We start from the raw sequence: 25,322 nt of genomic DNA on the forward strand, positions 1-25,322 counted from the left end.
GCTCAAAACACAACTCGCGTTTTGTGAGCCAATCAAAAGTGAGCTGTTCTATCGGTACAGTTGGCCCCGCCATGGAAATGTGGAATTCCCAGCTCTCTCTCAGCACCGCCAAAGGAAATGATCGTCGTCCCAACGCTCGTTTGAGCGGGAGCGTGGGTGTGGGGAGAGGCTCTCGCTTTGGCTTTTCGCCATCATTGATGGCGGCACCGACGCTTGTCGGAGAGCAGACGAGAAGACGCCCTCCGACGTGGCGGCGGCGGTGGCGGAGAGAGAGGTGGACGTGCGGCCGTGGTGGTGGGCGCCGGCCGCTTTCGGCAGGAGGGCCACGCCGCCGCCGCCTCTTTGCGGGGCAGGCGAGGGACGGGGGGTCGGGGCTGGCGTGCGGGTCAGCCTAGTCAGGTCCCACGCCCGACAATCTAATTGTGGGCCTGCAGCTCCCCCGCCGCGATGCAGCGCGAACCTCACAGCTGCCGTCGTAAACATCCCATTACGCAGAGTTAATGGAAATAGAGCACTTTGCCCCGCGCAATCCATCATTGTGCTGTGCTGCCCGCGCGCTTGCCGTCCGGGCACGCGCACGCTAGCGCGCGCAGGAACGTGCGAGCGGGCTCCCATTTTTTTTTTTATCGTCCGTCGGTTCGTCCGTCGGTCCGTCCGTCTGTCTGTACGTGCCGTGCCAGCTTTGCTCCCCCACTTTTTTCACCGCCCCCCCCACGACCGACACACACACGCAAAAAAATTACGATATATTTTTTGCCTTCTCGGCAGGAAACGTGCGGTTCCCGGCTCCCGTGTGAATAATCAGCGCGTTTGGCTGACTTGAGGCCAGCAGCGGAATGACTGCGACAGCACAATTCATTAGAGCAAAATACGGAATAATTAGCTCGCGACGAGAGAGCGTGCATATAAAAAAAACACAAATAGGGCTTGTGTGAACGGTCACTTAGATAACCAAACTCCACGGCATGCAATCCGCTGGCAAATATTACTGTTGCTTTCATTAATGCCACCGCTGCTGTTTGATTACTTTACGTATCACTGTGTGATTTGAAAATTGACAACGCAATGCAATTTAGTGTTGCGGGTAGTGTTCCGAAAGTTCTATTACAGTTTCAAATATTTATTTCCGTACTTTAATTACATTATGCAAATACATAAGCCACCTACGCACACTCGAGCACATACTAATGTTCTAACGGCTATGTCGAATGTAATGGTTATTACAATACAATCAATAACAATGCCTTTTTACTTAGCCACCACAGAGCCCGGTGAGGTGTGATAAACATTGTTTTTATCGACTGCAATTTCATCACCGCTTTTAGACAGGAGAAAGTGGACACCCGGCCTAAGCTGCATTAACCAAAAACAACAATTAATTGCTTAGTCTGTCAGCTGTTGCAAATTTCAACACTTTGGCTCTAACACGGCACACAAAGGACGGCTCGATCACCAATCGCATCGCAGCGGGTGGCACAATCACGATGCCGGCCGTGGGTGGGGGGGGGGGTGTTGAACCGTCACCTCCACGGAAACTGGCGAAGGACCGACCGGGCTCCGACACGGCGCTTCCTCGGCGCCCAGACGGACATCGACAACGCTTACAGCCACGTGTGGCGACAGCCAGCGAGAAGCGGGATTGGTGGATCACCCTCGGATTGCACTATCACGTGCGTGCGTGCGACACCCATTTGTGGGTAAACGAGATAGTGGATGATGGAGGCAGTACAGCAAGTGGGGGGCTGACCCCGTGTGGAATTTGAGAGTTATGCCGACATGTGGTTGTCTCTGAGCACTATAGATTCAATCCAGGTTTACATAAACAACCCAAAAAGGGAAGACTTTTCAGAGAACCAGACACCTACTGACTTCTCACGGAGTGGTACTTAATGTTATTGGTCTCAAACGCTTTAAGAGCTTAGTTTTATTCCCTAACCTCCTGAAAAAACGAAATTATGACGTTCAAATCTTTTCAATGTACACCTTGATATTTGTATGTTCTTAATTCGTGTAATATTGAAATGTATATCTTGCTAACAGCAAGGTTGGAGCTCAATCATTTATGCATTGAGACTTGCACCTGCCATAGGAATGTGGAAATTCAATCACTGGATCAGAAACATCAATGAGGATGAGCACCACCCAATTCTCATTGCAGCAAAGGGACACTTGAGTTTCTGCGCTGAGCGCTGCAGCACCGCCGCTACTCACAAACACAAAGATCCCCCGTGTAACCTTTAACAGTCTGTTGGAGCAAGTGCTGTTAAACGAGCACCTATTAAGGCCCGCACAGCACACAAAGTGGGTGGGTGGTCAGCACCACGCATGGCCGACTTTTGTATCTCCAATATTGATGTTTCCACACCTTACCAGGTACTCATTAAAGGTTGAGTAGACCTAGGGGAGGGTCCGAAAATTTGAGAAGTTTAACTCAGGTAGCCAGGTTGGCTGCACAGTGCGCCGACCACTGCCCAACCGCTCCCCACGACACCAACACACGTGAAACAACAACAACAACCGCAGTGACGTCACCACGGCGCTTGTGCCAGGCTGTGTGCACTTCAAGGCCACGTGAAGTGTCGAACGCCCGCTGGCAGGAGGTCACGGGACAGACCCAGGTGCCATGGATTGACTGACTGAGATGACCGGCCGATGCACCACACGTGCACACACGCACGCTCGCAGGCATGCGCACAGCTCGGCGCGAGCGACTGTGGGATTGAGCCGGTGGCTGCAGGATGCCCGTGTGCCGACCGCACGCCGCACCACCCTCATTCCGCTCCGCTTTAAGCAGCTCCTACTGGACGAGGAGCGGGGAGGGGGGGCGTCTCTCGTCACCCGCTCGTCCCATTCACGCTGCACCAGCAAGAATCCTGCCAGCCCAGACTCCACGAAATCCGTGGCCTCAAGCAACACCTGCAGATGTGCCCCTCTCTCTCTCCATCTCTTCCCAGCATCTCCCCGCCCGCTCCCCCAGTGTTTGTTGGTTTTGTTCAGCTTTGTGTTTGTTGTTGTTCTCTTTTATTTTCCCCTCGATACGCGTCCCCCCCCCCCTCCCCCCCGATGCATATTCAACAGCAATTGTATTATGGACAGACGCACCGCACCATAGTAACGTGGAGTTTCCACCACTGGCTCAGGCGGGCTGCAGAAGGTGCTGGCTCGAGCACCATGCTCACCGCAGCAGTAAAAGCCACGTTGACTCTTTTGCACCTTTGTGGTCATGAGTTTCTACCCCTTGCACGGTTCTTGTCGCTGCACATGGAGTTGTAGCACTCCCTCGTCATCGCTAGACAGCTCTCTCACTCTTTGCAACTCCATTACCATCTCTTCATCCCGTCATCTACAGATCTCAACCCTCGTCCCCAACATCTCTCTATTCCAATGCACCTGTCTCTCCACATGCCTTAAACGCTCCATTTCCCACCTTCTATTCTCTCTCACCAACGTTTGATAAACGTGCCCCCCTCTCGTCACGAAACTCTCCTGCGCTCTCCACGTCCCCAAACCCTCCCCCCCATCTTCTCTCTCACTTCAACCTTCTCTCAACATTCGCATCTCAGCAACTTCTCTCACTCCCTCTCGAACCTCTCTCAATCGCCCCTCTCTGCGATTCTCTGCTTTCCCTCTCCTCCTCGCCTCTCCTCCCCCCGCAACCCCCACCGCTCTTACTGAACACGAGAAGAAAGGACGAAAAAAAAAGCAAGCTCGCTCGGGCGCCGGAGGTAAGAAAGAAGGGGCGAAGACAGGAATAAGAGAGGAAGGGAGCGATCATCCATCACTCGCGCTGACACCTAGCACAGGTGAGCTGGGCCCTGTTAATTACAACTTCATTTAAATACAAATTAAACAGTAATACAAAGCAGGAGGGGGGCGTACTGGGGGGGACCGTGGGGAGGGGCTGGCGGCGGAGCGGTGGCCCAACGTGGCCCATCAGGGGATTCACTCTCAAACCCGGCAAGGGATAAAACACCGACGTGGAGAGATACTGGCGGGGGACGGGAGGTACGCGGGGGAGGGGGGGGGTGCTGAATGATTTGTTTAGAGGATTTAGGGGAGACGGTTAGAGAGGGGCGGCAGTAGCGGCGGAAATCCGAACAGAAATCGCGCGCTTGTGAGGACACGGGGAAGGGAGCGCAGCACGGACGGTCGGCCCGCGTGACAGCTAACACAGCGGCTTAATGTCATAACGCTCTGTAATGGCTTCCTAAACACACATTAATTATTCAGCGCAACCGCAGCACCGGCGCGGCTTTGCGTGCGACCCGCCCCGGGGCGGCGGTGCCGAAAGGAAAAGGTTTAGGGAAAAATCTAATTAATCAATAAAACCACTTAAACAAAAACAACTACTTTGAACTTTGACGTTCTGCGATGAATGGGCACTTTTATCTAAAACATCAGGCAACCCCACGCTGTGCTCATGCGACTCAGCAAGCAAGAATCTCGTCTGCAGTTTGCCTCGTTTAATAAATGCTGCTCGGATGATTGGTTCAGAAGGGTCCACAGGCCGGTGGATCAGAACACGACACTATGCTATACGCTGCTGCCCGTTATATTTTGACACCAGAGAACACAGGGCAGCAATCACAGACTTCAGGCTACGTGCCTACCTGCTCCAACGAAGGCTTTGGGTGGCACTCATCTCCTCTGGTGACCCTGACTGAGCCTTGCGGTGTAAATTCCACATTCCCGTGGCAGTGCCCAATCTCTCCAAGGGATGACCACAAATGACTGCCAGCAAAGCCGGTGCCTCGTTAGGTTCGTCCGTGAGTCCGAATGTGGATTTTTGACGCGCAACCGGGAATGTGGAATTTCCAACGCAGCTCAGCGCCACAACATCTAGACACCTTAATTTCACTCCAGTATCAACAACAAACCAACGACTGGCGACAGACATGGAGCGGTGCTCCGCGTGGTTAGGGGGGTCAACGTGTGAGAGTGCACAGTGTGTGTGTGTGTGTGCAACTGTGGGTGTAAGTGTTTGCATGTGTGTGGGGAGCGGTAGTGCAGTGGGTTCGTGGTACGAACCCGGTGACTCGAAGTTGATTGCTGCTCACGGCCAACACAGATGACGGTTATCTGAATGGATCCTGGGCTTCCCCTAAGTCGACTCAGCCTCAAATTAGTACCCGGTGCAGTGTGTAAACATTGCCACTAGGGATACAAAGGCGACCGGGCGCGGTGCTAGCCACCCACCCTCTCGTGCGCCATGCCTGCCTTTTAAGGTACAAGCTAACAGCACTTGTGCCTAAAGTCTGTTGAGGCTTTACAGGGGATCTTTGTCTTTATGCATGTGTATATATTTATTTAAGTGATTACGTGTGTATGTGTATGTTTTCGCGTGTGCGACTGCAAATGCGTAAGTGCGTGTGTGCGGGGGCACGTGCGAACAGGAGCCCGCGCGTGTGCGCGTATGTGCACATAGTGTGTGCGTGTGTTTGTGTGTTTGTGTGTGTGTGCGTGTGTGTGCGCGCATGTGTGTGCAGCGCTGCCAGCCTCCGCGACTCCGTGGCCGCCCCCCCGTGAGAAGGGAACTCACCGTCAGGTGGAACTGCCTCCAGGTGTCGGGGCATTCCTGCAAAACACAAACACGGGCGCACGGGTCAGACACACGCCCCGGGGAACGCGACATCCCGACCGCCAGACCTCACTCCCACCCGACTCCCCACCGCCCACCCCCCCCCGCCCGCCCCTGTCACACGGGGACATCCAGAGGCCGCGTGGCGTCCGCGGTGGTGCCGTGTCGCCTCTCCCACGTGTTTTTTGGGTTGTGCTTCGTGCCAAGTCACGAGTCGTTGACCGATGAAGAGAAAGTGGGTCAAACGCTCCGGTGGTTCTGGTGGCTCTGGTGACTCTCTCTTGGATTTGTGGTCATCCCTGGGAGAGACTGGTCCCTGCCATGGGAATGTGGTACTTCCACCACAAGCTCAGTGCTGCCAGCCAATTGAGATGAGTGCCGTGTAATACTCAATCGAGCAGAGAGACAATGACAATTGACTTTACCTGTGTGGCTATTTAGATCCAGCTCAGAGGAGCATTATGCTTAAATAAGTTTAACTAACGTATATTCACTTGCATCATTGAACGTTTCTCCTGTATATATTCAATATTACGTGACCATTTTTTTTTCCACAAGACATCCTGCCCTTGACAAGGCAGTCAAACCCACTTGCAAAAGAGGACATCAAGATAACAGATTCCCCATGGGTAAAATAACGACAACAAAGAATTTTCAACTGTGCCCAGAGTTTAATCAATACGGTGACAAATATCCCAAGCACTGCCTTATTTATTATACCATATATATTACTACAATTAATGATATTAATAACACTTCACAACCCTTTATCACTCCACTGCTGGATGATGGGTATAATTCACGGTGTCCCGTCGTGACGTTTTTTTTTACCATACTTCACCGGGATGATCAGTGAAGGTAGGCGGAGGGTAAGGCGTGAGAGAACGGATATTGCTCGCCACTTAAGATAGCCACAACCAGAAATCAAACTCGGGTGGCTCCGTACAAAAAACGGCAACGCCAACCATTGCCCCTGCCCCCCCCCCCCCCCCCCCACTGCTGCTCCCCAGATTATAATTGTGTACTCAAGAATAATTTAATAACAATCATAAATTATTAAAATCTCCCTCTACTTTTTTTTATCACCACAAACAAATAGACCTTCCATAGAGAGGATTTGTGTAATAAAATAACATTAATTTATTTATCCAGGAACGTCACACTAAATCTCAAGACTTTATGTCAAGGGGGCCCTCATTTCGGACGCTTGGCCAACTCCACTCTCAGGAGCTCTTTTGCATTTTGGGGGAAACGGCAGCGGACGGAGAAACACGACACGCTCGAGGGGGACAACATTCAAGATCTCCATCGACAGACCGGCAACCAACTTGCTGTACTGCCATCTGCTGGCCACCTCGCCCCGCAATGAAATCTGCCGGGAAGGGGGACCTCAGCGACGAGCCCGCGCGGCCCCGGCCCGTGCGAGTCGCAGCAGGGGAATAATGGAAGTGGAAAGATCAGCACAATTTTTCGGTCACGAGCGAGCGAGAGGCGGTGGGTTTAAAAGCGAGAAGGTGACACAGAGGAGCTTTCTGTTGCAAATCCCATCACGCCCCCCCCCCCCCCCCACCACACCACCACTGCCACCCACCGGGCACCCGCGCCCCCGCTCCCTGCCCCTCCGCTGCACCATTCATTGAGCAGTCAATTAGCAGAACCGCGGCCCAGCAGCTCCTAATTAAGCTCATTAAGCCATTCATGCCTAGATGGGTTTCTTTAAGTTCCGAATGCCTTGGCAATTCTTAACAGAAAGGCGACACGGCACTAATGTTTTGGCAGGGGGGTGACATTTTGAACCTCCGCATTTCCAGGCGGTTCCCAACGGTGAGTCGGCTGTGGCGCTTAGCTGCGCTCGTTTTTTGTCTCTCGCCCTGCTCCCCATCCCCCCCCCCACTCTCCTCTCCCCCCCCTTCCCCCCGCTTGCCGTTTCTGCACCCATCACCGGCGCAGATCGAGCACGAGTTTTGGCCGTGGCTATCCCTGCCGTTTGGGGTGAGCTAGCCGAAGGTTTCGTTCCAGTAGCAGCCGTCCGAAATGTTTCTGCAGGGGGGCATTGTTATTCCCATCGTGAGCTGCATGCCGTGAAGTGGACGTTAGGGAGCCTGTGACACCGTTCTCAAGAGGAGGCGTTTGGTTCCCAGTTAAAATTAATGACGCGGTAATTTCTAAATCCAGAGAGGAAAGCATCGCCGGATTCTTTCTGGATTTTCTGCGCAATCTTTCAAGAAATTCTGAATTAGAATTTGCACGTGGGAGGAATGGAGTGTCTGGAAGACACCAAACATACAAATGAAACACACTCATGAGAATTGGGCAACATCCCAATGCAGGAAAATCCTCAAAATAAATCTTAAAATTCTGGGATACTTTCCTGGATATATAAAAGGGCACTATTTAATTCATTATCATTGGCAACTAATATCATTACTGTCAAATACAGTATCATGTAACCACCTCTATATTATTATTTTTATTCTTACGTAGACTTCATTGCGGCGACAATTAACTGGCAGGGCAGCGAGTTGGCCAGTGGCGTGGAATCGCCAGCTGACGACTGTCTCTCTGTGCTCTGAATGAATCAGTTGAGCAGCGACTGTTGTGTTGCACTGTCTGCTGCTGCTTCGCGACAACGCAGCGCCGCTTACGATGACGACGGTAAACGTTGCCAGCCTGTGGTGACAAAAGTAAACATCAAGAGGCCGTCAGGGCGAACAGCACAGACAATACTACAGGTCGCCATCACTTGCTTCCCACCCCTCTGCCAGATGCCACGATTGATACAGAGTCAATATTCAACGTCGGCTCTCACGGTATCCCACCGTCTGACTTCGGGTCTTCCCCATAGATGCCGACCTCTGGGTGCCTCTCCACTGCCCGTCTCGGTCACCTGCCCTCGTCATCCTTCACCCTGACACATATGTCCCACCCATCACACCCTCCTCCTGTTCCCAAACTCCAAGTTGCTTAGCCAATCTTCCTCCATCCTGGACCAGTGTCCAACCCATTACACGCTCCCTCCTCCTCCTGATCACATCTACACGTTCCTGTCAGTTGCTTCCCTCTGCTGCATGCACCTCGTTGAGGGCAGACGCTTCTCTCCCGAGTTTGTTTTGTGAATTTAAATCTATGTCTGTGCCCTGCACAGGCCCTACCTGCTGAGACAGCTGTAATGCGCTTGGAATGAACGATCGCAGCGAGGTTTCAGCTCATGGCAAAGATTGTGGGGCACAACTGCCGACACTCGTGAACGACATCGCAGGCTCCCCAAAAGTCCCTCTCAGGGCCGAGCGTGCGTCAAGCCACACGGCCGTCCACTCGTGAACTTCGGCTTTAGAGAACTTTACAGACGATGCGTCCATCGCGGAATAACATTGGAAAGAATGGCGAAATAAAGATATGAACTGTAAATCAATACCGCTTTACAGCTGGAAACAACCCGCGAATTTATCGATAAAAACAGAGAACACTTTTCTCTATCTCCATGTGTATGTGTGTGTGGCGAGTTTGAAGAGTAATTCGCTCAAATGTCATTCTTCGCAGCCACGGGAGGCTGTCTAAATGGCGCACGTGACTCCACACACTCGGCAAAAAGAAACGATGACAATGAAACAAAACAAGCTAAACGAAGCGACCGGTGATGATTGCTTTAATTTGAGTGCAGCTTTGTCAGGGGCTGACCGCTTTTCTCACCTCCTGCACACACACAGCGCAAACTTCAAAGTCAGCAAAACTAACCGCATTTTCTTGCCTTTCATTTTTTTTTCGCCTCTCTCTCTCTCTCTTTCTCTCTTCGGAGCGGCTCCCGTATTTCTTTTGTAAAGCGCCCCTAATTTAATGGCCACTCAAAAGGGCAGGCTTTCCCGCATGGCTGGCTCTCAGAGACCTCCGGTGATTTTAGTGCACAGCGCTCTCCCAAAGCCGCCTTGACATCCCCGGCCACTTCCGATTCACGGCCAACAAAAACACTCAGCGGCGGCGGTGGCGGTGCTAGCGGCGGTGGAGGAAAAAAGTAACAGTTAAAGAGCCTAGTCCCCCTGGAAGTGTGACAGAGTGGCCTTGCTTGTGGGAGAAGAGAACCCTCGGCTCTGGGCCTCGCTAAACCGATCCCCCTTGAGTCCCACGTGGGACGGCAAGACGGGGCGCCGCGGTGGTGACATGTCATCTCCCCCTCGGCTGGTAGGCAGGAGGCCATTGGTTCGATCCCGACACTGACGCCTGCTGTACAATTGCAGTTTGCATGTCTCTCTCTCTCACTTGTAGTCGTGTGGATTTTTCTCCGGGTCTGCCCGTTTATATACAATAATACCATCTGAGACTGGTTAGTCTATTGCCTCCAGACCCAAGTAAAGATCGATCTGTTCGTGTTTTGCCAAGAGAACACATCATGGAATGATCAGTAAATCTCTTGTTTAGAGGCCCCCATCAGATACCAGTCTGTCCATCCATAATCCGTATATCTTAGTTCCTCAACAACACTCTCCTAGATCTGGAAACAATAACCCTGCTTGAGACACACTTGAACTTCGTAGAGGCTTAGTACTCGGCGAGTGTTTGTGGCTTAAAACAAATAATCCGTGGCTTCCTCGCCGCATCCTTCAAACCGGACACAATGTGAAGCCTCCAAGAGAGGCTACGAAATATCGATCGGAGAGCCACAGTGCCCTGTGCCCAACCAGGGACCGGGCAATGCTCACCGAAACAGCGGAGGTCCCAAGCTGCAGGTGTAACTTAACCATTCCCATGGCAAGAGGCCAGTCTATTCGACAAACCACTGTTAACTTTCCAGCGCTCAATTTATAAGATCTCGGAATAACGATGATAGATTGAGCAAAGAGGTGACAATGACAATGATGGAAATGCAAATGGGTCGGAATAGACCTAGATTGTAATTTGCACTTAGCGTCATTTAATTTGGGAGATTCCTCCGCGATCAGCTCAACTGGAAATCGATGCATTGCATGTTACAAGTCTGCATGCTCCCATAGTTCATCATCAGCTCCCCAATACAAAAATAATACCAATAGACAGCCCTTCATCCATCCACTGCTGGACAGAGGCCGCCCCACGCTGCGTTGGTCACGTGAGTTGTCTGGCCATACTTCAATAAGCCGGTAAATGCAGGCCGCTCCTGGGTGGAGGCCCAGGAGCGGTTGAGACGTCACTTGCTACTGACGTTCGCCGTGGTTGGGAATCGAACTCAGGCGATTGCGATCGTGTCGCACTGCACTAACCACTGCGCCACCACTCCACCCAGGACTCTAGATTAATCTGGCTTTAATTCATCACCTTCATTGATTGCGTAGTTTTCTTCTCTTCTCTCTCCAGGCTTTGGTTAACATTTTTAGGAAACAACCCCATGTCATATGGTATCATCTTTGCTGTCTGTCAAGGTCTATTTGGAAAAAGACACTTTCAGACGTGAATATCGAACACAATTTGGAGAAAAAAAATCGTCATTCTGTTCTTACGCTCCAAACGAGTTGAATTATTTTGCGCATTCAGAAGAAATACTCTTCCATTCCCCAAGCTAAAGTTGGGGAATGAGCAATCCTACACTGACTTCCAATACATCTCAAACCGTTCCATAAAACTCACACGTGCTCGACTCGACAGCCCTCAGCCCTGACCCGCCAGCACGGTCGAGAACGCACGATCGAGACACCAGACTAAGACACCAGACTAAAACACCAGCCTAAAACAGACAAGTGGGAGCACGTGGCACGCGTTTGTGTTAATTTCACCCATTTCAAACACAGAGCACAAATATCAGCGGCGGCAACGCGTTATCTCCCTCCCAGGGGCTCCCCCCCCACCCACGCTCGTGTTTGTCGGCGTTTGCCACAACGATCGACGCGCGATCTGCGTGACACGCCTGGGGAGCTCGCGTCTGCCGATTCAACAAGCGGGCGGAGAGCAAAAGAAAAACTCATTTCACTGCACAAACATCCGCGCCGCTCCGAGGCGAAGACCAACAGGTGGGGAGGGCAGCCGGGGAACTCGGGCGGAAAGGGAAGATCCACCAAAACCGACCCTCCTCCTCCCACGATTCAACCAACGTCTCACGATTCGGAGTCGTAATTCGATCGAAGCGCCGACGCACCGTCCCCGTCTCGTCCGCGCGGACAGGGGCGTACCATCCTCTGTTCCGTCTCAATCGTACCGTCCTGTCTATACTGTCCATCGCTTCTAGACTGTGCGTACCGTCTCGACTGTCTTGTTTATACAGTCACACCTGTACTGTATGTACAGTATGGTACTCATCGTTCCCCCGAGGACAATACAATGGGTTGCACGATGTTCAGAGTCAATGGAGTTGTTGTATGGAAAGACTGGCCCCCACCATGTGAATGTGGAATTTCCATTAGTGGCCAAGGGCTGCCGACAGAGACGAGTGCTACTACAGTGCTCTTCAGAGGAGGCAGACACTTGAAATGTTTGCGCGTGCAGTGCGCCTTGTTTAAACCTGGTGGAATGTCATCATAAACATACGCCGTCAAAAACAGCGAAAAATAACGACGCACTTTGTGATAAGTTGACAGTTTTAAGGAGCAGAAGAAAAAAAAAACCCTCCTAATCTGAACATAATTCCTCCACCGAGACTTTAACCCTAAGTCACGACTGGCTCCTTGAAGCAACCCCGCCCCCCCCCCCCCCCCACAAACCACGAGGACCCTCTTCTGCCAGGTCTCTTGCCCTCGGCACTCCACCAAACCCCTTCAGGTCCCTCATGGAGGGGGGGTGACCTCTCAGGGCACCCGAGCCCCCTCGCTTGGCGGCCGCCGCCGCGTGTCGCGAGTTATCGCCAGCGACGCTTTCACGAGCGTGCGCGCGCGCGAGCGAGCGTGGGTGGGGTGGGGTGGGTTAGGGGGCCCGGGCGGGGAGGCTGCGCCACTTGGGGCTGGAGGGCCTCTCCGTCGGGCCGAGGCCGCCAGGCGTTGGAGCCCGGGACGAGGGTGCTCGAGTGCTCGTTGGCGTAACGACCTGCCGCTGCTGTTGCCGCTTCAACGGAAATAATCCCCGCGGTGTGGCGTGCAAGCGGCACGTTTGTCATCGTGTTCTGCGTTCTCAAGTTTATCCAGATTTTTTGCCATCGGGCGTCGTGTCGTGAGACAATGCAATCTATTGGAAAATCTTGCGGAGCAACAGAAACGCCTGTGTTTTATAGAGTACGGGCCGTGGAAGAATATATCACAGAACTACTGTCGAGGTCCCCTCGAGCAATCCCTTATGCACACTAGGGGGCAGCACTTTCCCAACCGCCACTTTCCCAACCGCCACTTTCCCAACAGTAATTGTTTGTCACGGGAGAAGCAAACTGGTCCTGTATTTTAAATTCTGAAAGATAGAATTTAGCCAAATTAAGTGCAAAAAATTATATAATGTGATGGAGATTTCTGTGTGCAGTCATTAGTTACTGGGCTGAGACCATCAACTCAGTAGCCTGGAAAACCCAGGATAATCTCGTGGGCAACTGCTCAGATTAAAAACTCGAGAACTCAACATTGCTAGGTCTGTGATCTGACCTTTCTGAGCCACCCGGCCACGTGTAAGTAATTTTAATTTGTATTTAAATTCTACATCAAGTGCCCCCCCCCCCCCCCCCACCACTGCTCCAACGGCCGATTTGGTGACGCTCATCTAAATTGGTGCTTCTTGAACATCTGTGGGAATTCCACTCTCTTTTGGCTGCGTTCCGGTCACTACCAACACAACGACCACTCTTGACTTACACCGAACATTTTATTTTCTCTTGACGTGGGAGGGATGATGATGGGCTGAGACGATCCCTGACCGGGATGTTAACCGGCGAACCTTTCGAGCGTTCTTCATTTCTCGCGATCAACTCTGGTCGTCCTCTGGCTCTGCGTCGTCTCAGTCCAACGTCCCCCTCTACGATCAATAAAGCGAGTAACCACCTTGCGGGAATCCAACATTTGCCTGTCCTACGAAGAGACTTGGCGTTCGTGCCGCCGCCGCCGCAGCTTTAAACACGAGCAGGAAATAACCCCCCCCCCGACGCCTGCGAACAACCGATCGAAGCCACAGCGGACGTCGATCGTTTGGGAGTCGACGTCGGTGTTGGAGAGCCGCGGGCTCCGAGCGTCGTCATCGTCGTCCCTGCGCTCGCGCTCCCCGTTTGACGCGACCCCCACCCCCCTTCCTCCACGCGAGCGAGCTTGCCCGTCGCTCCCCCACCACAACGCCCTGCGCCGGCGCGTTGCAGGCGGGGGCAACGCCCGCTGCTTCCCAGCGCGCGGTGCGACACAACGGACGGCGCCGTTTGAACGCCCCCCCCTACTACGACTACCCCCCCACCACCCCCACCCGCCGAGGCCCCCTCGTCCCCCCTCCCCCCCCCTCCCGCGTGCGGTGGGTCTGCCACTCCACCACTTTGCCCGGGCGCATTGTTGGCGCGTGAAAAGAACAGCGTCCCACTTCCGTTTGATTAGAAATCAAAACGAAGCTCGCTCCTAAAGGGCTTTGCCATCGTGTTCTTTTCTGAACGAGGAGACTGCGGGAGGTGGGGAGGGACGCGGGGGGGGGGGGGCGGATTGGAAGAGGTGGGGGTCTTAAGAGATGAGAAGAGGAGAGAGAGAGAAAGGGCTGAGGGAGGTGCCTAGGAGAGCATGGAATATGGAAGAGAATTGAAAAATACATAAACACAACGGCCAACAAAGTTCACTAGACCTCCCAATAAGTTTGTACGATGTGTATCTGTACTTGTGCAAGCGTGTGTATCTGTACTTGTGTAAGCGTATGTACAGTCGGTGATGCTTGCTAAGTGGACTTGCCCCGAATGGACAAGGCTAAATGGGGGATCTTTGTCTTTGGATGTCCGTCCGCCAGAGATCACTCTTACAACATAACCGCATGTTGCCAAACGTGCTCGCATCAGAACCGCACTGGCCACCTTGAACGGTGGCAGGGCAATGGAACTGGCTGGGTGATCATTTAAAAAAGAAACACGGCTCAATGCTCAGGAAGGACTCGAAAAGACTATAAAATACAAAGACTGCGCATATCTATCTGTGTCGCAGTGTTTAGACATGTACAGAACTACACAAACATATCATTTTCGCCCCTTAGCCTTGCAACATACAGTTAGGGTTCGGCACAACATCACCCTGTGAAGCAATTGCATGGAAAAGATGGTTTCGCCTTTATACTAAATCAACAACAATAATAACGACAACAATTATAACGATACCAAGAATTATACTTATTTGCATACCGCGTCTCAACTATTCACGTTTAGGAGATTCCTGTCTTGAGAAATGTGTACAATAATTTTTGAGAATGTTTGCACCGTGCATCGATGGCTCGACGCCAGGAGAAAGACCCCACCAGCGTGAAGGGAGAGCACTCAAGTGCTGTGCTAGATAGGTTGCGAACCTACTTGCTGCGCTGCTCCCTGCAGGAACATCGTTGCCCTGTCGGCAGGTGTCTCTCACGCACGCCTCACAAACCCCGACCAGGTAAGGCCCACCGAGCTATGAAGCTCTTCATCAGAAGCGACCTGGCCACAAATTATAGCTCAACAAAGTGGCTTATCATGTAGAAATCTGTAGCGCCCCAATCCTATAAACGCATGTTTCTAAACGTGGAGGGGAAAACCAGAGGACCTGGAGAAAAATCCACGTGACCACGGGAAGAGAGAAACACTCTAAATATACAGGCATCAGGGTTGGGATCGAACCCACGGCCTCCTGCATACCAGGCGAAGGAGTTAGCATCTCGCCACCGTGACGCCACAGTTTATCACGAAGATTCATTTCTCGTCGTCCATCTGGGGTCATTAAAATGAGTACCACTTTTTATAGAATCAACGGTCACTGTCCTATGTAGAGTCTGGCCCACGCCAAAAAAAATTGGAATTTCCACCACAGGCTCAAGCCCACCATTGGGCATCACCCCCATGCTCAAACAAACATGCAGACACCTTGACGTTCAATTAAATTTACGCAAGTGTAACATGCAGCGTGGCAGCTACTCTAGGTAATTTTGAAACCTGGATCTGATGGTGCTATGTATGGACACTGGTACAGCATGATCTACATTCATGAAAGCTACATGACTGACTGGGTCTTTAACGCTCTGACAATGTCGACCATTACTGCCCCAGTGTCAAACTGTGCACTGGGGGGCTCGGTGGTGAGCGCGCTGCATTCACACGCACACCCCAGGTGACAACTGACGATGCCAGACAGATATCAGTGGCGAATGACATCGGCGGGTTGGTGTTAGCGAGCACCCGTCCCCACTCCGTGCCAGGCGAGCATGAGTGCTTGGCTGCTGTGGCTCGCCCGGCCCGACACGATCTGAGCGGTGGAAACTTTTTTGAATCCGATGAGCGATGGCCGCGGGGCTTATCGCGGGAGAACTGGCGAAAAACTTGGACGAAAATCGCTTAACAAAATCGCACGCCAGCCGCCCGCGCGCGTCGCCTTGCCCGCTTGTTTATATATATTTATTTTTTGCTTAGCCGCGGCCCGCTGCCCCTTTTAGCGCGCGGGGGCCTATGAATTTTCATGAGGCTCAGCCCCGAGGATTTTTTCTGCGGGGCCAGATTAAATCTCAATGTTCTTCCTAAACGGCACTTTTGATACTTAAGTCCCCCCGGAGCGTTGGTAATCCCGCAAGTTGCCTGGGTGACCGGCGTGGGGGGTGCGGAGGCTGACGGCGATGGCGGCGGCGGCAAGTGGCAGGGAAATGTTTTGCGGTAACGTGGGGCGGCGAGCAGCGGGCAGGACATCGCCCGGGCACCCACAACCTCGCCGCGCAGCTACCCCAGGAGCCATCAAAGGGGACGCACGGCACCAGGCTGGGAGAGCGAGAAAACGATCACGTGGGGGGGGGGGGCTGGGTGGATGAGAGAGGAGCAAGGGTGGTGTGGGGGGGGGGGGTGCAGACAGCAGGGAGAGTGGTGCGGCTCAGAGATTTGGGAGCTTTTGAGGGTGACAACGTTTAGGATGCAGGGCGGGGGGAGGCTGCTGCTGTGTTGGGGGTTGTGGCGGCCGAGTGGAGAGCCGTGCCCAGGGTTACCGTGAGGATTTGACTTAAGGCTGCGGAAGGGAAGAAAAAACACGCGCGCAGGCATATATACACACACACACACAGGGCTCACCACCGCATCCATACACGTAAATAGATTTTCCCGTATAGCCTAAATAGACTGTTGGAGCAAGCGCTGTTAGCGAGCACCTATGAACATTGCACATGAGGGGGTAGGTGGATAACACCACGAGGCTCGTGGTGTTATCCATTTATCTATTGCATGGTACACGAGGCGAGTGGGCCAGTACCAAGCCTTTGTCTCCCCAGTGCCGAAGTTTAAGCACTGCACCAGGCACTCATTTAAGGCTGGATCGACCTAGGGGAGGCCTAGGACCGGTTGAAATATTTGTCAGATGTTGGCGGAGAATAGGAATCGAACTCGGGTCGCTGGGTTTTTCACACAGCGCTCAAACCGCTCCACTACCGGTCCCCTATGGAAGGAACATGCACACAAGTACCAACAGGCACACACACACACGCACGCACGTACATTTCAGACAGACACACACACAAAGAGGAGGGGCCGGTGATGGAGTGGCGAGGCCCTCTGGAAGGCTTTTGCCATGACACGGCCAGAATGTGGCACAGCTGTGCGCGGCTCGTTATTAAGTGCCCTGCCCTCCACGCACAAAAGATAGCTCACGGAATAATGCGGCGCTCGGCGTTTAATCATTCTCTACGCAGAAGCCACGCGCGCCAGCGACACAGAGCCCCCGCGCTATCCTCGCTTTGATTTTACCGTTAATCTTAATTCATCGATCCGAATGGGCAGGCGCCCTTTTTATTTGCTCGCTAGTTTACGGGAAGGCGGGGGGGGGGGTAGTCACACGGTATCGGTTATTTTTGCGCGTGCCCATGTGCGCGGGAACGTCAGGGGTTCTGCACGTGCTGCGATGCATCGGGCGCAGAAGCGTTCAGAGAAAATATTGAGCAAAAAGTAAAAAGAAGTAAAGTGTGAAAGGAAGGAATCACGGGGAAAACGCACGCTTGGATTTAGCACTGAGGGACAGACCGAGGATCAGATGGATTGGCGAACGCGCGCGGGTTAATGACAACGCACCCAAACCGTTAAGAAAAGCAATCTGGGCTTAGGCAGGACGCCGTCGCTGGACGGGACGATGTCTCGACAGTCAAGAATACCGAGGGAGTGTGGCGACTGGGATGGAGATGGGAGCCTTGCGGTGGTGGTGGCGGTGCACGCCCAGCAAGCCAGCGCTGTGGAGGCAGCAGCGAGCGGTCGGCGGGTCGCACAAATGTTGCTGTCAAAGTCCCTTTCCCCTGGCCGTCGAGAAGCCATACCCTGGCTAGCCAGGAGAAGGCGGCACAGGAGAAAACGTGGACTCCACCCGTTCCACATCTGTATTGGAGCGAGTGTTTCTCCTTCGCTTTCGTGGGTTTTCTACGGGTGTTCCCGTTTACTCGCACTTGTATACAAACTCATTAATTGGCCGATAACACCTTGATATATATATATAAAGGACAGCAGAGCTTAGGCAATGGTTAGCACCGGCTCACCGCACAGCTGCCTTTTTCCGCTTGGCTGTGGTTCCACCTCGCGCCTCTGAGTTGTTCTGTCTCGATGGGCGCGAGCGAACAGCGTGCAGGCCGTTACGGGTGCTGGGTGCATCGCAGGATCACGAGAGGTGGCAGCTGCTTGTGGAGGCCTTCGTCCAGCAGTGGATTGACCATGGCTGATGATGGCTGGTGTGATGAGAGCGCAAGTCTTCGTAAGTGTCGGTGTGTAGATACGAGTGTGTATTCGTGAGGGAGACGGGTGTACACGTACGCGAAATATGAAGTTTAGTGTGTGCGAGAGGCAATATGCGAGTGTGAGAGCTCGTGTGTGGCTAAGTACATCTGGGAATTTATGAGTCATTTGTGTACGTGCGTGTGCGAAAGTGTGAGTGTTTATTTTTGAGAGCGAGAGAGTGTGTAGACAATATATATGAACGTGTTTGTGCGAGAGAAATGTGTGCGTGTGCGATTGAGCGTGCGTGAAAGTGCAGGGTAAATTGTGTGCATGTATGAGACTGTGTGTGTGTGTGGGTGTATAGTATGTATTAACATGTGTGTGCACGCGGCAGAATGTATGCATATACATTTTACTGTGTGAATGTGTGTGTACATTTTTGTATCAGTTTATGCGGGCGTGTGTGTGTGTGAGCGTGTGAAGGGTGTGTGTATGTAGGACAGAATGCGAGTGTGAGAAAATGCATGTGTACTGTATGTGTATCTAGTTAGTAAACTCAGTCCGTCAAACCATAACACCTGAGTCTGCCCTGTGAACAACTGCCAGCGAGCCTTCGACACCTCACGTGACAGCCTCAAGGTGCACCTAGCCTGGCACAAGTGCTGTGATGACGTCACCGCAACTTAGCGGCAAATGGTGGCGGCTGCTGTTGTCGGTGGAATGCATGCAATTTTGATCACTCAGAAATGAGTGAAGATCTTTTGACGGCGCAATGAGTCAGCTCTTTGCCCGACATCCATTCTTTCGCGGCGAGATTTCACCCGGGCGTCGCGTGAAACTGCGCAGGGAAAAAAAATGTCGCGCGCAAAAGGCCAACTCTCGAGTCCGCACGGCTGTCAACAAACTCTGTTCAAAACCGGCGGAGAACAGCTCTCGTTAAAAAAAAAAGGAAGCTAATAATTTGGTGGGTTAAGGAATTATGATCTCACACTGTGCACATACACACGGATAATAAAACTAAATTGTAATCTGTACTCGGAAGTCGCGGTAGCCACCTACGATCAACAGTGCGTGTAGCGTAGCGCTCTGTGAGGCACATGGCAATCGTTTCACTGTTACACTCATATCTTCATATTTGTATACACACACACAAATGTAGGCAGACACACATCATAGCTGTGCGTACAAATACAAAGATCCCCAAGTAGCCTTGAACAGATTGTTGGGGAAAGTGCTGTGAACGAGCATCTTTGAAGGCCGGCACGGCACATGAGGGGGCGGGGTTGCCAACACCACGCCCGGCCGCCTTTGTCTCCCCAGTGGTGATTTTACACACCACACCAGGTACTCATTTGAGGCTGAGTCAACCTAGGGGAGGCCCAGGACAAGTTCGGATATTCTTCCCTGCTGATGGCCGTGAGCGGGAATCCAACTCGGATCGCCGGGCTCATAGCGTAGCGCACTACGACCACACACACACACAACCAATGACTTCAATGTCACAAGGCCGGCTAGACTAAGGTGCCTTGATAATTCTTATCGGAGAGGTATTGTCTGAGGATCGGAGAGCCACACTCGGGCACCTTTGCGTTTTTTTTTTATTGCGGTTCAGTGTTAACGGCCATTGCTCACATAGCCAGACTCGGGCATCTGCAGCAGCAACCGTAGGGTTCAGCGGCGACATTTTTCGTTTGGGGTCACAGTTTAAAGTTTCAACGCAGCTGGCAAGGCTGCCACTTTAGTTGCGCAATAACTCGTGTTCACGTTATCCACTCGGTTAAGGCACGGATGTGATTACACTCACAGCAAGGATATGCCGCCAATTTGACGGGCATTGCTTAATTGACATTTTCCTTGCATACTCCGAGGTGTTCACACACGCGCAACATAAATTGTGTTTCCTAAGTCTAAATCCCAGAAGCAAAGACAGTAAAGACACATTGGCAATCAAACCGAAAGCGGGGGGTGGGGGGACGGGGGGGACAACGAGGCCTTGAGCCAAATCCTTCAAGGGTCCACGAAACAACATTTGGTCAATCCACTCGGGGGACTTCCACATCAACGTTCAACAACACGGGATCACTCAGCCCATCAACCCTTCAAGGGGCTGACAAAACGAGTACAACTTCGTTGGAAGCCAGCCAGCGAGTGGTCATACCGCGCGAAGAGAGACCGGGCCCCGGCATATGAACGTGGAAATTTCCACGATGCACTCAAAGGCGTGTTCCTCGTAAACGGACGTGTGCGCCGGCCCAAAAAAAGTCACGTGAACGGAGAGAGAGAGACAACGTTGACGTGTCTAACTCATGAGCTTCATGGTATATATTTATGTTGTGCATTCAGGGAAATTGTGGGAGGGGGGAGAGAAACTCATAAAGCTACTTTGAGGATCGTTAAAAAAACTTTGTTAAGAGGAAACGACTCCCCAGAGTCGAAGATAACCATCCGACGAGGGGAAGGCGGCAGCGTGTGCGAGGTTCACGTGTCCGGCGACCGCCATGCGTAACCAGAAGCTTCCCTCTGCCTCCAGAAAGCAGCCGCCTGCTTTGCTTCACTTCCCCCCCACCGTTCTTACGTACGGTGTGCACAAGACAAAGATCCCCAGTATAGCCTGAACAGACTTTTGGAGCAAGTGCTGTTAGCGAGCACCTGTGAAGGCCGGCACGGCCCACGAGGGGGTTGGGTGGCCGGCACCACGCCCGACCGTCTTTGTTTCCCCAGTAACGATGTTTTATACACCAGGTGCTCATTTGAGGCTGAGTCGACCGAGGGGAGGCTAGCACTGATTCAGATAATCGTCACTGGTGTTGGCCATGAGTGGGAATTGAACTCGGGTCTGTGGGTTCGTAGCCCAGCACGCCAATCACGACACAACAGCGTGGCAAGCACACACGTGTAAACACAAGGGATGTAGTCCTGATTTCCGGATTAATCTGGAAGAAATGGGCTAAATACGAAATTTCGGATCGGAATTTAATTGTTTTTCGGAACGATCTTAAAGAATGACATCTCAGGAAATGACATCGCTTTTGTGCTTTCCCCAAACAAAAATATTGGCATTGTGGACGTCACTTTTGTTAGCACGAAGACATATTAGGTTAATGCGCAATGCAAGTGAGGTGGAAAAAAAAAAAAACGATTGGAACTTGTCCTCAAAATCGGACTTTTCTTGGCAATGAGAGGCATGATGACGATCACGATGGCTCAAAGTCAGCCCCTGTCCAGGATGTGAACTCGCAACCTTCCTGAACTGAGTCAAACGCTCTGACTGCAGCACCTCCTGGCCAGATCACATGGGATGGGTACGCACGCTCGCTGCCACAGTGAGGAGTTGGCATGGGCGCACCGTCAGAAAAACAGCCAAGGTAGTGAAAAATTACGTTAATTTGGCCGTTTTTCTGCCAATTATCATTGCAAACTGCTTTACTGCCAGTGCATTAATTGCACCAAATGCATTTGCGTAAAAAAAACCAGGTCATTGTATGAAGGTGAAACCGTACAATTGAGTGTACTACAGTGGCATTCTCTCAGAAGGCAGAGTGTGAAAGTAATACCGAGCATTTACACAAAATAAAATCACATCACCCTAATCCGACATAGCCAAACAATGTCTCACGTGCACAAGCGTTTACCAAGTCCCCAATTATCATTCTTTTCATCATCATTTCAACCTCCTGGTGAGTTTCAGAACCACCCTACACAACCAACCTTGGCAATTAGATACGAGGTGCCGTTTGAAATTACATCACACATCATCAGAACACAATCCAGGAAGGCAGGAAGCAGAGGTCGCAAACGGGTTTTGATTCCTTGCCCGTACCTGTACCCGGCCGCACCAGGGTCGCAAACGGCTACCCGTACCCGTACCCGGCCAGGTACGGGTAGCCGGGTATCGGGTAGGGTACGGGTATCAGGTACCCGGTTGCGACCTCTGGCAGGAAGTGATTCTGAATTGCTGGGATTTGTTATTCCGGGTTCGTGACCGGATGACGCTCGACGGAGCTTTAAAAAGTGGCGGAGGGTCTGAACGGCACAGATTTGGTCAAATCATTGCGAGGCCTGAACCCGAAAATCTATTTCGAATCATTAACGGAGACGATCGCCACCCCATTGTTTGTTTGAGGATAAAGCCGAAGGCTTCCATTTGGTGCATGGTGCCGGCCACACCAAGCCTCCGTGCGTCGCGACGGACCTTAACAGGCGCTCGCTAACGGGCGCCGTTGGTCGTCTACGGCGTTGAAGACTTTCTCGAGCTCGGCCGAGAGCGTGGGGGGGACGCGCGATGGCTGGCGGCGGGGCGCGGGATCCGTGCCATTGTCGCACGCGCTGGCCCCGCGCCTGTGATCAGGCTCCTGTGACGGCGTGTTTATAAACAGCTTTGCTGTTTCGGCCTTTCATCGGCTCGCGGACGGAGGAGAAAGAGCGAGAGGGGAGGGGAAAGGCAAACCGCCGGAACCCTTTAACCCGTAATTACACCAGGGATTTCTGCCCGGGGGCAGATTAAGCAGGATGTTTGGAAGTGCTCCCTTAACGGACAACTTTATGCGTGGTTGTGTATACCCGACACATGCTTATGAATTAAATCCTTTATTTACAACTGTGTCTCTCAGTGCCCACTCAATGCAGAAACTTTAAATGTGTACGCAGGTGTGTATCCTTTGGCATGCACGATGTGTGTGTGTGCCGGTTTGCATTTGAGGCCGCGTGTAACCAAGTGACGGCATATTCGCGCGCATGAGTAGCACGTGGTGGAGAGTGAACGGGAGTTCTCCTGCGGACACCCTGGCCCTCGTCATACATCATCACACGAACTCCGGTTATCCCCGCAGCGGCTTTTGGCGAGCCATGGAACAAAGACGGTCAAGGCATCGCGCGCTTTCAAATGCGCTTCTGCGACTCGTCTTGAACGCTCTTCCTTCCGATATTGGGAAGCCACTGGAGTTATGCACTATTAAATCATCTAGATTGAAAACTAATTTATATAGAACTGCTTTGTGAGTTTCGTTTGTTGTCCTTCCCCTGCACCTCCGATTAGCACGGTTTGGCTTCGTATGGTGCAAAAGAAGTTCACAACATACTACGTACGAACAGACATACATTTCCACCACTGTTTCAGGGTGGCGACTTGAGCCAAGTGCTGCTCCACTTTAATTTGAAGCAGGGAGGTACTTTTGGACTTTCGACCGATACAATGTGTGCATTTGGCGTGGAACTGGTGTGTGTGTGTACATGCACACGTGTATGATATGCACGTGTGTGATATTAATGTGTGTGTGGAACATGTCTCAGCTGAGGCGTACCTCGCAGGCGTAACAACACGGGGAAACAAAGTTTTACTTTCACGCTGGCATTCCGAATCAAATGGCCGGCATTCACAATTTTGTTTGCACACAAACACGGGATTTTCTGTACAAGTGCAGGATTAACCTGCTGCCCCCGAGACGACGCTCACACACGACTACATCCCCTAAGCCTATCTGCTATTTGTAACCACGTAACCCCCTGGCCCCTGAATGACTCCCGCCCATTACCTACGATCACAAATGGAAGTTACGCATTCTCGGCTGCGGGTTTGAAGAGTCCGGCAGAGTATCTGGTGACTAAAGACGAATCCACCACATCGAGTGTCTCCATCGTCAAGGGAAGGGTGGCAGGCAGGCGTGCTCATCTCTGCAGGCAGCCACGAACCGGTGGTGGAAATTCCACATTCCTTTGATGATGATGGGGCAGGTCTCTCCCTGGGATATCCACAAAGGCACCAGACTCACATTCGGGAAGCTGAGAGTTAAAATCGTGATCAAGAATAAATTCGGCAAATCATTCCGCCCGGGGTCGATAAAATAGCTACCAGTTTTAATCCTTTGAAGATACGAGTCGTCGTCATGGGAAGGTGGAACTTCCACCACAGGCTCACGTCCACCAACACGATGAGATGATTCCCGATCAACATCCGAGTGCGCTGACATTACTACCGCTCATGATTACGTTAACAGACGGAATTCATCTGAAGTTCAAAATGCATGTTCGTCTCACAACTTAATAAAAGCCCTGTTGGCAGACATAACCGAGCACGGTATATAAACACAATAAGATAGGGCACATATATATATTAGACATTACCACCAGAAACCAACGTGCTTATTACACCGAGTGGGATTTGTATTACTACGTTGTGGCACTTCATCTGCTTTGACAAGTCGGTCGGTCAGTTTGTGAGAATGCACGCCACACACGCAACCGCCAGTGAAAGAAATGTGAATTTGAAGAAGCCTTTAAGATTGTGCCTGAGCTAAGACGGAGAGGGGGGGGAACTCCTGCTGCCACTCACAACCCCTTGCCTCTTTAGGCGAGGGATTGTGAAAGCGAGGAAGCTTAATGAATAAAATCCGCGCACACACACACACACTCCAGCACGCTCGCACGGAAGCCGTGAACAACACGTGCACGCACCGCGCGTGAAAAACGCAGCAAAGGAGCTCACAAGATGCACGCGCTCACAGAGACGCGCGCACACAGAGACGCGCGCGCACAGAGACGCGCAGTTATATATCGTGCAACGCACAATAATCATCGGCGTCGTTGTGGAGAATATCAGAAACAAAACAGAATAGCAGGCAAAAACGCCTCCTTCGCAGATCTCTCTCTCTCTCCACATCAAAAATAAATGCATCTTTTACGTAAATATATACGTAGCATTTTTGTGAACAGACATATTGTACGATCAATTCATAACACAATTCAATAGACTGCTGGAAGAAGGCCTCCCTACGCCGTGTCAATCGTGGGGTCTGTTTAACCATACTTCGCCACGCTGGGTTGTACAGGGGTGTCTAGGATCGATTCAAATATCACTCGCTGCTGATGTTAGCCAAGTCTGGGAATCAAACGCTGCGCACACAAGCTCAACAAAGGCAAAGATGCCCATGTAGCCTTCACAGACTGTTGGGGCAAATGGTGTTAGGGAGTACCTATTAAGGCCGGCACGGCACACATGCACAC

At 52.0% G+C, this 25,322-nt stretch overlaps 1 protein-coding gene across 2 annotated transcripts in view; it reads right to left on the reverse strand.

The window, feature by feature from the left end:
- ZCCHC7 (zinc finger CCHC-type containing 7) overlaps nucleotides 1-25,322 on the reverse strand; it is a 211,574-nt gene that overhangs the window by 64,244 nt on the left and 122,008 nt on the right. For both annotated transcript variants that reach the window (XM_061565264.1, XM_061565265.1), the window contains exon 6: nucleotides 5,540-5,575. In XM_061565264.1, the coding sequence (XP_061421248.1) occupies nucleotides 5,540-5,575 (36 nt within the window). The remainder of the gene's footprint in view (nucleotides 1-5,539; nucleotides 5,576-25,322) is intronic.

This window comes from Lethenteron reissneri, chromosome 34, assembly GCF_015708825.2.
Source record: "Lethenteron reissneri isolate LAM-NWPU_2019-01 chromosome 34, ASM1570882v1, whole genome shotgun sequence".
Classification (NCBI taxonomy): Eukaryota; Metazoa; Chordata; class Hyperoartia; order Petromyzontiformes; family Petromyzontidae; genus Lethenteron; species Lethenteron reissneri.